At 37.0% G+C, this 18,468-nt stretch overlaps 1 protein-coding gene across 1 annotated transcript in view; it reads right to left on the reverse strand.

Annotated features, from left to right (window-relative positions):
* Positions 1–18,468, reverse strand: part of RYR2 (ryanodine receptor 2) — a 798,221-nt gene that overhangs the window by 228,684 nt on the left and 551,069 nt on the right. The window contains exons 41-48 of the mRNA XM_061161401.1: positions 16,597–16,870; positions 11,761–11,875; positions 9,484–9,616; positions 9,176–9,283; positions 6,038–6,169; positions 5,314–5,500; positions 3,503–3,608; positions 284–404 (exon numbers count right to left, since the gene is read on the reverse strand). Of these exons, the coding sequence (XP_061017384.1) occupies positions 284–404; positions 3,503–3,608; positions 5,314–5,500; positions 6,038–6,169; positions 9,176–9,283; positions 9,484–9,616; positions 11,761–11,875; positions 16,597–16,870 (1,176 nt within the window). The remainder of the gene's footprint in view (positions 1–283; positions 405–3,502; positions 3,609–5,313; positions 5,501–6,037; positions 6,170–9,175; positions 9,284–9,483; positions 9,617–11,760; positions 11,876–16,596; positions 16,871–18,468) is intronic.

The following is an 18,468-nucleotide window of genomic DNA, read 5'->3' on the forward strand; positions in this document are numbered from 1 at the left end:
GACATTACTGAAGACAACACATCATCCAATGTCCTGTGCTCAGTCCCTCGGTCATGTCTGACTCTTTGTGACCCCATGGACTGTAGCCCGCCAGGCTCCTCTGTCCATGGGGATTCTCCAGGCAAGAATATGGGAGTGGGTTGCCATGCCCTCCTCCAGGGATCTTCCCAACCCAGGGATCGGACCCAGGTATCCTGCACTGTAGACGGATTCTTTGCCATCTGAGCCACCATCACATCATCCAATGTCCTACTGAATTACAAAGAATGGAAGATAGCCTTACCTTTGGCTATTGTGGGCATCTGAAAAGCGATGCTGATCACTCCCACCAAATCTCCCAATGGAATCAGAGATCTCAAAATAGACCTGATTCTGATGGCTTCTCCCTTGGCAGCATGAATCAACTACAGGCAGAAAAACAAAGGAATGAAGAATATTGTCTGAAATCAATGTTCTAATTCTATCTGGAAAAGTGAAAGAATGGGAATCTAAGTCTGAAATAATTTTCTGTTAATTACACACAAAATTAGATTTCTTCTTTAATAGAACCACTCTATGATCCAGCAATTTCACTCCTGTATATACATCCAAAGAAATAAAACACTAATTTGAAAAGATATATGTATCCAAACATTTACAGCAGCATTATTTATAATTGCCTAGATACAGAAGCAACCCAAGTGTCCATCCACAGATGAATGGATGAAGCTGTGGTGTATACACACACACATTTTATATATATGATATATATGTATATGATACATGTATATCATATATTATGTATATATTATGTATAGGATATATTATTGTATTATTATTATTATATATTATATATACCCTGGATACTCTAGAGTGTATTATGCTTAGTGAACTGAGTCAGACAGAGAAATACAAATACTATATGTTATCATTGTATGTGGAATCTAAAAAAAAACACAAATGAACAAATGTAACAAAAACAGAAACAGATCACAGTTACAGAGAAAAAAACCAGTGGATACCAATGGGCAGAGAGAAGGGTGGAGGGGCAAGATAGCATTAGGGAATTAAGAGATAAAATTGTTATATATAAAATAAATAAGATACAAGGATATACTGTATAGCACAGAGAATATAGCCAGTATTTTCAAATAACTTTAGACTGTAACCTGTAACAATCTTGAATTACTATGTTGCACATGTGAAACTAATATAATATTGTGAAGTAATTATACTTTAATTTTAAAAATTTAATGAAAAATAAACAATGAAGTTGAACCTCTCTTGGAAATTGCCACTTCAGGCTTACAGATAGATATTTACTTGCCCACATCAGTTTCATTGACTTTAGCACACACGAGTCATATGTTGCCGTCTAGGCCAACAGGTACCTCCATTAGAACAATAGCTTTTATCCTCTTTTGGGTATTAAAGTACTGGATCAGCCAAAAAAAAGTTCACTTGGATTTTTCCATACCATCTTACAGAAAAACCCAAATGAACTTTTTGGCCAACCCAATATTTTAAGCCTGATAAGTCTGTGAATGCTTACCCGCCCAGAATTACACATACATATCTATCCATAAAAAGAGCAACCATACAAAGGGAAAAATTATTATCTCTAGACTCTGAACACATACTAATATTTATGACTTCTTTAGTCTCTTCCTTGTTTTGTGATGAAAATGTAACTGTATCTGTACCTATAGTCTACACTGATTTCTCCCAGGAATGGGTTAATAATGAGGGAAAATGATGAACATGGGTGCTAGCAGGTCTGTTAGACCTGGCATCCCCAGTCTTCTACTGGTCTGTTAGAAACTGAGCTACATGGCAGGTGAGAGGAGGGGCAAGCCAGCCAAGTTTCATCTGTATTTACACTTGCTCCTCATTACTCACTTCAGGTGTCACTGTCTCCCATGACCCCAGGATGGGACTGTCTAGCTGCAGGAGAACAAGCTCAAAGCTCCCACTGATGCTGCATTATGGTTAAGTTGTATAATTATATCATTATATATCACAATGTAATAATAATAGAAATAAAGTGTACAATAAATGCAATGAACCTGAATCATTCCCAAACCATCCCTCTCTTCCCAATCCATGGAGAAACTGTCTTCCATGAAACCCGTCCCTGGTGTCAGAAAGGTTGGGGACCACTGTGTCAGACCTTCACTGGCTAATAAAATACCTATGAAGAATGTAGATCTTTCATGGTTACAGGTCTCAGCCAGTCTCTGAAACAGACTGGACACTTCCAGAACCAGGGAGTCATTTGTTCCTTCACTACATGTAGGGTATGAAACACAAGCACAGTTTTCTAACACCTAGGAGATCCTTCAATTAATGGTTGCTGAAGATGAGTAGATTTCAGAAATGCCAAGATTAGTCCCTTATTAAGTCATTTAGTTTTTTTTTTCCCCTTTAATATAGCAGAACAAGAATCTTCTATTTACTAGCGTTATTTCTCTTGTGATTCCTTTGATCAACTATTTTAATAGGGAAAGAACACATATTGTCAGCATAAAGATTTTGTCTGAAATCACTCCCAACACACAATTTTTTAACAATCAAGTCCCATTCACTATAATGAAAACCTCACTGGCAGAAAGTTCGTACAAAAAAATCAGACTCCAGGTTTTCTAACATTCTAATATTTCTTCACGTTGTGATTCCTCTCTATTCACAACAAAAGATTACATCCAGAAAGCAAGAAAGTTTTAACTTATGGGTGTGAGAGAAAAAAGACAGAAACAAAGTCCCCCTGAAACCGAAGATTTGAAGGGTAGGGAGAAAGGTGATTTAACAGGCATTCTGGCTTCATGCTCAGAGCAGTCAGAAGTATATTTGCCTTCCTCCATAGCACTGGTCCATCTGCTACAAACTCTGGTTGTTTCCCACCCATCAACAGATCATGAAGCTAATTTCATGGGCTCTGGCTAGCATTTTCAAAATTAATACAATGGAGAAAAACAGAAAAAAAGTATAAAATATCAGAATGTATCACAGAGAATCAGTCCACAAACTTCAATTACATTTTGGTCAGAAAGTTTACAACAGCTCTTTCCTTTCCCCTAAACTGCTCCTATTCCCACTTCCCCTTAAAAAAGTGGTCAGCTCATAGCAGCTCCATAGCTTCAAAAGGACTAAATACTATATAGCAGAGAAATAATTCTTGAGAGGAGCAGTGCTTTATGCATACACTAAAATAGGAAAGGACATTATATAGAAAAAAAATATGTTCTTTCCCTCTTAGAGTGTGGCAAGTCTTATATGAGTTTTAGAGATATATTAGAAACTGACTATTCTATTAGTGAATCATACTGAAATCTCACTACTAATTTTTATAACCAAGGTATTTCCAACTAAACAAACACTTGTTCAGCAATTATGCTGCAGCTATTATTTTTAATGGAGCATGAAGATTACTGGTTTTGGATGTTTTGTGCTCTTTGTCAGTGATGGGTCTCTTAACAGAGAGAGATATGCCAGGATTGTTGCTCCTGGACTCCAAGACACTTACATGCATCTCGGGAGCACAGCGTCCTAACAGGTCAATCAAGGCTGCATAGAAGGTCATGATGGCATTTCCCATGTGGATGGTGTCATCCTCTTCCTCGTCTGTATCACTTTCATGGATTTTTCAAAAGAAACAAAGGGAAGCAAGCAGGATAGTAAAGTAACATTTCAGATTTATTACATACTTCTCAAAGGAAAGGGACCAGTATGGTAATTAGTTCTGCCTCCTCTGACACTTTTCACATATATGTTTAATATACAGCTTGTCATTTCTAAAAGAAAAAAAATGGGTTAAAGATATTATTTGAGATTTTATCACCAAGAACACATGTGTGGGAACTTTAATATTAAACATCCTTTGAAAGGAAAAAGTGGACTTGTTAATTTGATGGCATCAGCTTATTTCTACTGGCAAAGAGGATATTAACAAAGAAAATAATTGATGGATGAAATTGGTAAATTTGATTTTCTATACAACACACAATTAGAGAAAGATCTGTCCTACAAGACTCCCAGAATAGTGATTTTCCCAGAGTACTTCATAAACGTGATTTCATTTACTTATCTTTGTTTACTCTGCCCAACCACCCACTCCCAGGTAATATGACATGAAAAACATAAATATTTCATTATCTCATTGATGAGAGAGAAATCTGGATGGCCCTGGAAGATCATCTCATTCTTCCCTTTGGAGGCCTGGCAGACAGCTGCCTCATCTGGCCTTAATGGTCTGCAGAGTGACAGGAAGACTTGTTGACAATATTGTTCCTGGCTTGCAAGGCTGTCTTCAAAGCTCTCAAGTGCACACCCACTCATGTGATCCTTGACCAGCAAGCTCTTGATGTACATTCTACTACTTAGAAAAACTAAGGGATCCCTAGTTCGTCAACGACTAACTGATAAATACATAACATGCCTTTGGAGTGCTCCCATCCTGGAACCCTTGTCCTAGAGTGAATGGAACACTTATCCCAGATCTTTAAGTGGGAGAACCAGGATTTGCAGGACAACTTCTCTTCCTGGAAATTTTCCTCCACTAAGCCTTATGTTATATCTCTACCAAAGGTGCTAGCAGCGTGGTTACATGTCCCCCAAGCAGGACACTCAGCTCCACAGATTAAAAGAGCAGGAATCTGGAACTTCCCTGGTGGTCCAGTCATGAAGACTCCACACTTCAACGGCAGGGGGGGACAGGTTCCATCTCTAGCTGGGGAACTAAGATCCCAAATGTCATGTGATGTGGCAAAAAAAAAAAAGAGGGGGGGGGGGGCAATATGCCTGGGTGAACTTATTGCTGGAAATGAGTTAACAACATATACTATGGAGAAATGTAAGTTAGTCACTGCCTCCCATTATTACCACCAAGACCTAAACAAAGCGCTTTATTCCTCAAAATGACAACATCCCCTTTTCTTTACTTTGCCAATACACCAGTTTAAGTAAGTCCCCACCCTCTTGCTAAAGGCCTCTTTCTCACTTACAATTATCAGGAAAACTCATTCCAGCTATCCTCCCAGTAAACTCTAACTTCAAAGGCTCATCTGTCATCTTTTAATAACTCACTATGCCATAGAGCCTTAAGAAAATTCACAGAATACATCTCCTTCTACAATCTCAATTTCTTTTTACTAAACCCACACAATATTCCTGATGTCTCTTTGCTCATCCCTTCCTCCCAAAACACATTTGATTTTCCAGGGCAGAAATCCTGAGTACTGGAGTATTATACTACAATTAAGATAACAAAAATTTATTTTGTAAAACTAGAAGTCAGGTAGTATCACTGAATTTTAAGAGTGTGTTTATTTGACCTACGGTGTTTTGCTGGATCCGGTAGTTGGTGAGGGACCATCTCGAGAGGGATCCTCGGCTATTTTTATGGCTTCTTCCATGGCTGCGAGCAGGCCATTCCCACCTTCCCCCCTCAAGGCAGGACCGAAACACTCAGGCCTCCGAATGAGCAATCTCACCACAACATTTGCATTCTCCTCCACGCTCTCCCCTAGGATCAAACGGCAAACAGGAGGAAATAAGCATTGACCACGTGGAAGTTCAGAGGAAACGTTATACTAACTCATTTACATTTGAAGAAAGTTAACTAAAATCAAATAAGGCAGTAGCAGAGCCAAAGTCGAATCCAAATGACTAGGGTTCCGTACACAGGACACAGGAAAGCCCTTTTCTTTCACTTCACATTTTCAAAGTAAATAAAAGCACGATAGAGACAGAAACCATTTATTTTTGTTCATTTGTTACACAGAGTGAAGATCCTAGCTATTATTAGAGTCTAATGATAAAAAGAACAAGAATCTAAGTGCCTAAAATTTTTAATAATGAAAGCCTAGCATGTATCAAAATAAATATTTTAAAATAAATGATTACTGTGAAAAAACATAATGATTACAAAATAGTCAATTTCTTTACTACTATTTACTTCCTTCATGAAAATGCTGGGATGCCTCATTATTTTGCACCTTCTTCTTTTTTTTTTTTAGTTTTAAAATAATGTTTTTAAAAGACCCTACGAGATTCATCCTACCATTACAGAAGACAGCAAATCTGAGAAAGTCAAGATATCTCTCTCCTTCAACTGGATTCCACCCAATGTCTGGATAACCCTTTGACACTAGCATCTGGCAACTCTGCAGTCCACAACCAGCCAAATATCGAACTACCTACAACAGAGAAGAAGATAAGCATAAGCATCACCCGTGGGGTGAGAATTCATTTAGATGCTTGCACTAGACATGGTAAATCATATCATCAAAGAATGGTTTCAAAATCACTTGCAAAAAAAAATCACTTGCAGAAAACACATTCATTTTAATCTCATGACCATCTACAGGAACTCCCTGTAATAAAACCAAAGAAATCAAGAAATACTGACATATCATAACAAGGTGCTATCACAGTAAAAATGTTTACAAAGCAACTTCATGAAAGAAAAATATCCCTAAATTTCATATCATCTGAGACTTTTACCCACAAGAGTTGTAATATTGATAAACTTCAAAAATGCCTGATGATCTCTGGCCCAATGTAAAACCTGAATCCATCTGAGATACTGAAAGATCCACCTGAGACATAATGATGTTTTAAAGAGTTAATTACTCCCAAACTAAGTATCAGTTTAATGGGGGGATGGGTGTGTGTGAGAGGACACCCTAGAGAGGTGGAGAAATCTAAGCTTGGAGTCAAGCATCTTTAGGTTCAAATCTGACCTGCATCAGGACTCAGTGTGTCATGAGCCATGTATCATGCTTAGTGTCCTCAGCCACGGGTTTACTATCCGTAAAGTCTGAGATAACACTACCTATCTTTCTGTATTGTTAAATTTAACACATTAAGATTTCTGCTTAGCTTGGTCTTTTAAAATATTCCATCTTATGTGAATATTGGTCCTCAACAAGATTTCATCACAGAACCAGTTTTTAAAAGAAATCCCTAAAGCAGATGGTAAGAGAAGCAACTTAACAAAAACAAAACAAAACAAAACAAAACTACATCCAGCTCAGTCACAAGTGAAGTCAGTCTTAAAAGTAAACACATAATACAGCTAAAAATATTTTATATCATCCTTATTGAGGTATAATTTATGTGCAATAAACTCATCTATTTAAAGTGTAAATTCAATGAACTTTAAGAGATTTATCCACCTGTAGGAACATCCACAATCAAGATGCAGAGTGTTTCCACTGCTTCTCAGATCCCATGATTTGTGCAGACCATCCCGCCCTACAAGCCTATGTCTTGATCATCTGTTCTCTGCCACTACAAACTAGTTTGCATGTTCTAGGACGCTGATGCATGCAGTCACACACTGTGGGTCTTTCTGAGTCTGGCTTCTTTCATTCAGAATAAGGACTTTGAGATTCATTCATGTTAGAGTACATGTCGGCAATCCATTCCTTTTTAGAGCCTAATCATGGCATTTTGCTACTTAAGGAAATACCCCAGTTATTTTATTTTATTTTTTGACCAGCTGATGGACATTTGAGTTGTCTCCAGTTTTGGGCTCAGGTGAGTAAACCATTATCAATATTCATGTACACATCTTTGTAGAGATACACATTCATATTTCTATTGAGTAAATACCTAGTACCAGAAAGGGTAGGCACATATTTATGATAAGTGAATATTTAACTTATTAAAAATAATGCCAAACTGCTTTCCAACTGACTAACCATTTTTCATCCCAACAGCAATAGATGAGTGTTCCAGTTGCTCCAAAGCCTACTCAGCATTCAGCATTGTCTGTTAAAAAAAAAAATACTAGCCATTTTATCGGTGTGTAGATAAAAATATTTTGGATTATATATGGGAAAAAATGTTCCAGAGGTTATTCAGAGATGCAAAGCTGCATGATGCTTGACTAGCACATCAGAAGGATCTGAGGAAGAATCTACTTTTTAATGCCTTCAACAGCTATGCACTGACTGGAAAAAAGCCAAGAGTGACAGAGAGAAAAAAAAAAACCCTGTGCTCATTGGCCTTACATTATACAAAAAAGTAGATTTTTTGAAAAATACATAAACATATAGATTTAAATATAATTTTAAACCATAAATATTTAAACTATAGCACAGATACAGAAGAGTAGAAAGGTGACTTTGGAGCAATGACTGGAAGGATGTCTGGAAAAGAGCCATGAGGACATCTGGCAAAAGAATACCACAGACGGAGAGAACAGCAAGCACCAAGGCCCAAGGGCAGGTGCAGACCTGGCAAGTGCCAGTCACAGCAAGGGGACCAGGGTGGCTGGAGCAACAAGAAACTGAGAGTGGCAAGAAATGAAATAACACAATACGGATAGTCAGATAGGGTAAGAACAATTCAAATGCTTTTTACTGCTGCTCAAAGTGAGAAAGCAAGTCTAGAAGGTTCTGGGCAGAAGATTAACATGAAACTTTCAAGAGACTCACTCTGGCTGCAGGTGAGGCTCAGGTAGACTATTTAGAATGTAACGGCAATTAAAATATGGGGGAGATTTATCCATATTTTGGTAAACATACATATGGCTTACTATGATTAGAGTGCACAGCCTTTAGTATACTAGTAATACCTTGCACTGTAATATGCAAACTTGTGTGATATAAATTATATACATGAGATGTTAAAACAACCTTTTAAGGAAGTAAAAATGCATAATTAAAGTAAAAGTGACAGCAGATTATTGTGAAAGGACATAAACATCCAAGAATATAAACTTGATTCTCTTTCCAAAGAAAAACGCATGTGATTGGATAAAATATCTTAAATTTCTTATTCTTTATAATTTAAAATAATATTACATACAGTAGTATGTACTACATATAATAACATACAGTGTATTAGTCACTCAATCGTGTCTGACTCTTTGCAACCCCATGGACTCTAGCCCACCAGGTTCCTCCGTCCATGGAATTTTCCAGGCAAGAATACGGAGTGGGGAGCTAGTCCCTTCTCTAGGGAATCTTCCCAACCCAGGGATCGAACCCATGTCTCCTGCAGCACAGGCAGATTCTTTACTCTCTGAGCCACCAGGGAAGTCTATTACATATAAGAAGTGTAACACATTTAGAATACATAGTATATTATAGTTATAACAACATAATTATAACTGTTTATAGTTAAATATCTTGAGAAACAACTATAAACAACTGTTAACTCACACAAGCACATCGGGCAGAGATTGTACCTACCTTTTCCAGATCTGGCTCCCGCAAAGCTAAAGCTAGTTCATTATTATCCATCACCGAGGCTGCTGCCACATCCAATGGTGTTGACCCTCTCATAGCTGGTGAGGCTGTTAAAGCAAAGATGGAACAAAACCTGAATTGTGCTGTAACTCTGAATCCCGTATAAAAACATATTTTCACATAGAATTTCATCTCTAAATACATTACACATTGTACCAATCCAAAATAATTTAAAGTGTAGTTTTAAAATCCAGTTTGTATATCCCTTTTATCTTCAAGATTCAATGAAAGTCATACATTTACTTACCAAGACCAACACTGCTGTTTTCCAGTAAATAACTGAGATGATCAAACATAGCTTTCTGATTCTGCCTACTTATACGACAGAAGTAACAGAGAAAACGGCAACAGTTGGCCACCATCTTTGGAAAAGTGATTTCCTACATAAAGAGCATTTAGTTAGCTGGGAAAGCAAAGAAACTTTGTTAATAGTGAGTTCTGAAGTTGAGGTCTCAGTCAGATTGCCCATCCATGTGTGCCCATGTCTACCAAGCCTCGGATACTAAAGACCTTTGAGTGTCCAGATGAGGGCTCCTCTAGTCCTAGAGCCACTAAAAATCAAGCCTGACACTAATAGGAAACCTCACTATTGTCAATGGTTTGATATGGAAAATATCTACAGCCCTATACTTAAAGGTAGCATGAGCCTACTTTAGGATTCAGGCAGGCTCAACTGTGATTCTTGATGCCCACTATTAGCTGTGCTTCCTTGGAAAATTAAACAATCTCACTGATTCTATTCTGCAAAACTGGAATAAGATGGATAATAATATTTAGGCAAAGGAAGGACAGTTCAATGAGGCATTTTGTGAAAAATACCCAGTTTAATATTTGGAACCACATAATAGGATGTTGAAGCTGAAACACCAATACTTTGGCCACCTCAAGTGAAGAGTTGACTCGTTGGAAAAGACCCTACCTAATGCTGGGAAGGACTGGGGGCAGGAGGAGAAGGGGACGACAGAGGATGAGATGGCTGCATGGCATCACTGACTCCGATGGACATGGGTTTGGGTAGACTTTGCGAGTTGGTGATGGACACAGAGGCCTGGGGTGCTGCGATTCATGGGGTTGCAAAGAGTCGGACACGACTGAATGACTGAACTGACTGAATAGGATGTTCTTATCATCAGTGTTGTTGTTATATTATTATTAAGATTCCAGGAATTCAGATCTTCCCTGACTGGTACATGACTTGTCTCCTGTGATGAACACCCTTCCTGGAAGGTCTGCCTGCTAGGCCCCAGCAAACATATCTCCCTTGACATCTAGATCTTATTCTAGTATACCACAGATAATCCCCAAAGACTCCAAGCTCTTATTAAACAGAATATTTTATAAATATCTTTATAAGTTTGTCTAACCAAGAGTCCGAACGTGAGAAATATGGACTCATTTCCAAATTCGGAAAAATACATTTTAAAATTTCAAAAAGAAAATAATTTTTTCAAATCAGAGGTCATGAAATGGCACTGCTTTACGTGGAATTATACATTATTCTATTTATTTGGTCCTAAAACTTTTTATTTTACATTTTAACCATTTAAAATGTCACCTGAGAGTCTTACAACAAGTACTATACAGTATCATCTTCAACATACTATAAAGCATATTCTGCATCAGGAATTCAGTGGAACTAACTCTTGTCTGAACCAAGGGAATGGTTGGGTCTAGAGAGCATGTTTTTGTTATGGACTTTGAATGTGATGGAAATGTATTTAATTGTATAAAAATTAGCATATTATTAACTGTTATAGTTTCTAAATATCTTCTAAATGAGAATAATAGAGAAAATAGCAAGTTACATGGCATTAGACAAATTATCAGGCTTCCCTGGTGACTCAAGATGGTGAAGAATCTGCCTGCAATGCAGGAGACCTGGGTTTGATCCCTGGTCTGATCCCTGAGTCAGGAGATCCCCTGGAAAAGGGAATGGCAACCACTCCAGTATTCTTGCCTGGAGAATTCTATGGACAGAGAAGCATGGTGGGCTATAGTCCATGGGATCACAAAGAGTCGGATACAATTGAGTGACTAATACGTTCACTTTTTCAAGCAAATTATCAATATCAAAAAAAAAAACCTTCAGTCAGACCTCTTTATCTGCAGGTTACACATCTGCAGATTCAACCAAAAAGCAAAAACTACAGAATGCTCTAAAAAGCAAAACCTGAGTTTGCTATATGCCAGTAACTATTTAGATAGAATTTATATTCGGTATTATAAGTTATCTAGACATGATTCAGAGTATATGAAAGAATGTGCATAGGTTTTACACAAATACTATGCATTTAACCTAAGGGACCGGAGCATCTGTGGATTTTGGTATCTGCAGTAAGGTCCTGGAACCAATCACCTGTGGATCCTGTGGGGGTGACTATAGAAATATAGCCACCTCTCAACCTGTAAGGGATTGTTTAAAAAACAGTTCTAAGAGGATTTACAAAATTCACAAGAATACACAATGAATGTACTCTAGGAGGTTATAGTAAATGGCATCCCAAGAATAAAGGGTTTCCTTTACCTTGGACTCTCCACCTCCAAGGACATTGACCATGACCTCCATCACTGTCTCATGCATCCCAAGTGCCCTCATGAGATTAGGATGCTGGTAAAACACTTTATTGTTCATGATATCCCTAGAAAGGACAACACAAGTTTAAGTGAAGCAAAGAGTTATAGCAAAATTTAAATAAAAATTTATCTGAGATCATAAGTATTTTGGAAATAATTACTAGCATGTATGGACATGTAAGAGAAATCGTCACCAAGCCTTAAAAGAAAATAAAGATAATTGGGCTTTCCTCAAAGATACAGAAAGTTTTCCAAAGATATTATACAAATCATTTATTCTTTTTAGTTGCAAGAAATGTACTAAATAAGTAAATATTAATTTATATGACACAGAGTTTGGGACACTTATCATTCCTAATTCCATGGATATCCAAATTCAACCTTATTTTGTACAGAAATATGAAGCAATGTTATTCTTACATTCTTATGAAAGTTCCTATATAAATAATTGCTGTATAAGTATCTCTCCTTTTCACATGCACTGTTTTTAGAACTATATTCATGATTTGTATGTTTAAGAACAGTAGTGCTATTTCCTGCTACATTTATGTTATTATTCTGGTGAAATTCTTTTAAAGGCGATGTATTCTCCAAGAGACACCAAACTAAATTGAAGCCCAGGTACAAGTAATCCTACTTATTAAAAGAGACAATTAATTTAAAGAAATGGCAGGAAATGATACCTAAAATGTTTCATTATTATTGTATTATGTATTATTATAATACGTATATAAAGGCATTTTAATGTTTAACAATCATTGCAAAAGAGAGCTCGGTTAATTTTTATTTTTACATATATCAAATCACGCAAGAGTCTTTTCCATAAAACATTTTCTGTCAGAATCAGAGCAAGAAAATAACATACAACTGATAGGAAATTTGAAGCTTTCCTTTTGAATCTGATTACCTTAACTGAGTTACTCATCTATTCATTTAGTCATATTCTGGCTATATCAAGAAAGTGAAATAATACGATTATTTTCTTTTAGTTTTAGTTCTTCACTTGTAATTTATTAATCACTTTGTTTAGGTTGTGCTTACGAAGACAGCTTTTAGGTAGCACCACTCAGATAAATGACTTGGGGACCCAGGGCTAATTGTGTGTCTGTTCAGCTGCTCAGCCGTGTCCGACTTTGCAGCCCCACAGACTGTAGCCCGCCAGGCTCCTCTGTACATGGAATGTTCCAGCCAAGAATACTGGAATCAGTTGCCATTTCCTACTCCAGATCTTCCTGACCCAGGGACTGAACCAGCAACTCTTGTGTCTACTGCGTTGCTTCTTCACCACTATGTCACCTGGATAATATAGGTCTGATCTATTTCATGCAAGGACAAATAAGGTAAAGGCATCCTTTCCTTCACAAATGATAGCTTGCCAAGAGAACCTCAACCCTCAAACCACAGATGTAATCATGAGATTTGTCCTCCTGTTAATTCAAATCCTTTTACATGACATAAGTTTGGAAGGTATCTAATTGAAAAATCTCGTTTGCTTTCAGTTCAAGGTAAATTAAATGGATCTTTAATTCTACCACCAGCAGGCAGGTTGTCACTCATTAAATGTGTCACTTTGGGATCTTTCTAATCCCACAAAAAAGTAGCATTTTATCTTGTTTCATAATCATTTTGAGTTTTATCCCTGTTGAGTGATGTATATGTTAATAGTACCTCTTACTGTTACATGGTCATTTAGGAAGAAAGTGCTCTCCATTTCCTGGAAGGCTTCCTTTCTCATTTAACTAAGATCACTTCTCACCAGAGGCTCCCTCAGGTTAGATATAAGCACTAATATTCCAAAAAAAGGCTCATGCACAGACAGTCATAAATAAAGAACATAAAATTAGCTTATGTTGTTTCAGTCTCTTTGTTTTCCTTCTTTGTCCCAAAAGTACACTGATTTTTAGTATGCAATCATTTTAAGGATTTCTGGAATATAACCTCTCCAGTTTATGATTTCAAATATTTAATAGTCCCACAGGAAATATCTAGTATAATGTTATGAATTTAAAATGCACATAAATATCACATAATTTGTGTCTTTCCATACTTTTTTTTCTTTCCCCTCAGAATAAATTTTTTAGCCAGAGAAAACATCAGTTATTCTGTTTCCTTAGTTGTTTTTCAAAGAGCCAACTCCAAGGTTTCTCAGTCCTATTCATTGATTACTTGTGGATGGTAAAGAATCTGCCTTCCATGCAGGAGATTCCTGGAGAAGGGAATGCCTACCCACTCCAGTAGCCTTACCTGGGGGTTCCATGGACAGGGGAGCTTGGCAGACTACAGTCCACAGTGTCCACACGACTGAGTGACTCACACACACACACACACATACATTATTAGTGTTTTATTTTACCTATGCCACTAGATATCATTATCTCCTCTTTTATCTGTCATTCATAGAACCAAATTAGCTTTTTTGGTAGTAAGGGGCCTAAGTATTTGTCTTCTGCATCACTTTTCAGCATTCCACATTCCAGATTTTTACATCTTTACATTTAGGTATTTCTTTCTTATGAATATCATGTAGCTTAATTTAAGTTTTTATTTTTCTCTGGTTATCTTAATTCTCTTATATTTCCTTTTTTAAAGATTATTTTGATGTGGACCATTTTTAAGTCTTTATTGAATTTATTAAAATATTACTTCTGTTTTACGTTTTAGCTTTTGGCCATGAGGCATGTGGATCTTAGTTCCCCAACCAGGGATTGAATCCACACTCTCTGCACTAGAAGGTGAAGTCTTAATCACTTGACCACAGGGAAGTCCCTCTCTCATATTTTCTTATTCCCAAACCATGCAAGCTTGTTAATGATTGCTTACACATATGCATATATGTGCTAAGAGTTGGACATGACTGAGCGACTTCACTTTCACTTTTCACTTTCATGCATTGGAGAAGGAAATGGCAACCCACTCCAGTGTTCTTGCCTGAAGAATCCCAGGGACGGGGGAGCCTGGTGGGCTGCCGTCTATGGGGACTGAAGCGACTTGGCAGCAGCAGCAGGAGCCAGTAACATACTCACTGAAACAGATTACCTCTCACTTTTCTGAATTCCATTTTCTTTTCCATTATATACATACAGCCTTTAGGAGGCCTTTCAATCAAGGACTATAAGTAAACATTCTGAAATTTCTTTATTCTGCCCTCACTCTTGAATAGAGAATATAAACTCCAATATTCAAATTCACATGAAGCACAAGCTTATGATGATAAAATTTTAGTTGAATAACACATTCTAAATAAAGGGTTATTATTTTGTGGTCTCTTAGAAGTTTGTGATCTTTTATTGAATTATGATCACTAGTTTTGCAGTTGAGAATTCTAAACGTTGTTTCTTTTCAAGTGTCTGGGCTTTTCTATTTGCTTTCAAAATATTCTATTTATCACTGACGTTATGGAGTTTCACTACAATCTACCCAACTGTGGACGCGGAACTATTTGTACTCTAGGAATAGGTAAATTCATGTTTGTCATCAGTTCTGCAAAACTCAAGCCAATAGCTCTTCCAAGTTTTCCTTCTATAGTTCATCTATTCTGTCTTTTCCACAAATCCTACTTGGCATATTAAGGATCTTCTTATACTATTCCCCAGGTTTGTTAATTTCTCCATCAGTGCTGCATTACTAATCTCCTCAGCTCTATGATTCTATTCATTAATTCTCTTCAGTTTTATTTATCTACACTTTTGATACTTTTAAAATCACTGCTTTTAATGCCAATTATTATATTTTTTACTTCTAGAACTTTTCTGTGGATACTTTTCAATTTTTCATGGACTTTTTGTGTGTCTCATTTTGAGGATTTCATCTGCTTCTTAGCATTTTTAAACATTTTAGATACAGTAACTTTGTATTCTCTTTCTGGCTTTCTGTGATTTGAAGTTCTTCAGGGAGGTGTTCTAACTCCATTCTTCACTGTATCTGCAGACCTGCCTATGGTGGAATATTTTCTTAGGTGCTCTGCACTTTCTGACTGGATGCTAATCTTTGGTAGCATGGAGGCTTTTACTGTTCACAGTGAACTGAGTTGAGAAAGCATAGCTTCAGGCCAAATTATGTTAACTTCTCAGCTAGTGGATCCTTAGACTATGCATGAGGCATAAATGTTAACCCTGTCTTAGGCAAGCAGATGTCAATTGCTGCATATAGGATGGATAAACAACAGGTCCAATTGCATAGCACAGGGAACTATAATATCTTGTGATAAACCATAAAGGAAAAGAACATGAAAAAGAAAACAAAAACATATATATATAGACATGAATCACTTTGTTGTATACCGGAAACTGAGACAATTTTGTAAATCAACTATAATTCAATAAAGAAAATGTTAACCCTGAAATTTACATAAAGTACAACCTATGATGTTGTATTTTCAGAATAGTTGTTTTATCCCATTATATTCTCAGGAGACATGGAGAAACTTCTTTATTATCTCCTGCTGGTAATATTTGTACCCCTATGGATTTTAATGTGTTTTTATTAATCTGTATTTTTATACATGATTGGATATCACTCAGAAACTAATAAAAAAACAAATCTAAGATATCTGTTATGTACCACCGCCACCTTGGCATCTAGTTGTAAAATTAGTCATGCTTTATTATTGAGCAATTTTCCTATTTAGCTTTAAAACATAATCTCTAGAAAACTGACAATCTAATGATCATAAAATCTAGATGGAGTATTTATGCTAAAGTGCCCACTGTATTACCACTGGGATAAACAATTGGAAAGAAGACATTCATAAGACAAAGGTTATAATGTCAACAGTTAAATAACTTACCCTAACCCACGAATCATAAGTTTCTCTTCTTCTTTGCCCATTCTCACACTTAGCAGGGAACGAATCTGACCAAGAGATGCCAGCAGATTGATGGTATCCTCCACAGAAACACCATTTATAGTATAGGTCTTTGGCAGAGCCCGTACCAGACCCCCAATGCCATCATACTGTCGATGGAGCAATACAAACATGGCCCTCACCAACTCAGGGTCTTCAATAACAGACTCTTGAGCCCATCGGACCATGGTCTCAGAAATCAACTGCTGAAGAGTGGCTGCAAAGTAATCATGGATACTTCTTAAAAAAGGAAAATAATAAGGCAGATTAGATGGGTATTTCAAATGCATATTTCAGATAATCTAAAAGTGAAAGTGAAGTCGCTCAGTCATGTCTGACTCTTTGCAACCCCATGAACTGTAGCCTACCACACTCCTCTTGTCCATGGGATTTTCCAGGCAAGTGTACTGGAGTGGGTTGCCATTTCCTTCTCCAAGGGATCTTCCCAACCCAGGGATCGAACTCGGCTCTCCCACATTGTAGGCAGATGCATTACCATCTGAGCCACCAGGATATAACCCAAACTGGCATCTATGTTTGTACAAGAATTGAAAAGGAATAATTTTTTGAAAAAATATAAATATTCTTTAAACAATCATCAGTGACAGTATGTCAATAAAGATGAGTTAACAAGCATGCAAGGATAAAAATACCCAAACTTTCTTTAAAAACTATTCTTATAACTAAGGCATTTAAGCTATTTCAAAACTATAGCAGCTTTTCCAGAACTACTATTGGCAATCTATAGGGTAATCAATGGGTTGTCCTATTACTTTTATTTTCTTTGTTTCACTCATCTCCTCCCTAAAGATATGACATCATATATCCTTAAAAAGGTCAGTCATGGTCATTTAAGGAGCTTTTTAATCCAACTGTTTCCTCATTTAAGTACTTAGTAGTAGTGACCTCATGAAATTACATTTCTACTTCAATTTGTATCCCTAATTGTCACTTAAAATGTCTTCAAAGGATTTGACTATGAAACTGTATTAAGTTGAAAAGTTATCCTATACATAGATGATTACTTGCAGTGTGATCAGCAATAACACACTTAAAAGCAACAGGACTTTCAAACCTCTTAAAGTATACAGTAAAATGATCAAAGCTTAGCAGGGCTGATGTGACTGCCTCATCCTGCTGTTGTTCAGTCGCCAAGACATGTCTGACTCTTCGTAACCTCACAGACTGCAGCATTCCAGGTTTCTCTGCCCCTCACCATCCCCGGAGCTTGCCCAAGATCATGTCCAATGAATTGGTAATGCCATCCAGCCCATCCTCTGTTGCCCTCTTCTCTTTCTGCCTTTAATCTTTCCCAGATCAGGGTCTTTTCCAAAGAGTCATCTGTTCACATCAGGTGGCCAGAGTATTGAAGCTTCAGATTCAGCATCAGACCTTCCAATGAATATTCAGGGTTGACTTCCTTCAAGATTGACTTGTTTGATCTCCTTACTGCCCAAGGGACTCTCAAGAGTCTTAATTCATACATAGGTACTAAATGTATCATCAATACACTGGCTGATTTCCAAAAGAAACTGCTAATCTGTTTTAATCTATAGCTTATTAAAGTAAAAAAAAAAAAAAAAAAAACCACAGCTCAGATTACCATCTGAGAACCTGCCTGCAATGCAGGAGACCGGGGTTTGATCCCTGCGTTGGGAAGATCCTCTGGAGAAGAAAATGGCTACCTGCTCTAATACTCTTTCCTGGAGAATTCCATGAACAGAGAAGCCTGGCAGGCTACAGTCCAAACAGGGTTGCAAGAGTCAGACACACTTTACTTTTCACCAATTTTAACCAAATATAAAATTTAGATAA

The sequence above is a fragment of the Dama dama genome, chromosome 15 (genome assembly GCF_033118175.1).
Source record: "Dama dama isolate Ldn47 chromosome 15, ASM3311817v1, whole genome shotgun sequence".
Lineage (NCBI taxonomy): Eukaryota > Metazoa > Chordata > Mammalia > Artiodactyla > Cervidae > Dama > Dama dama.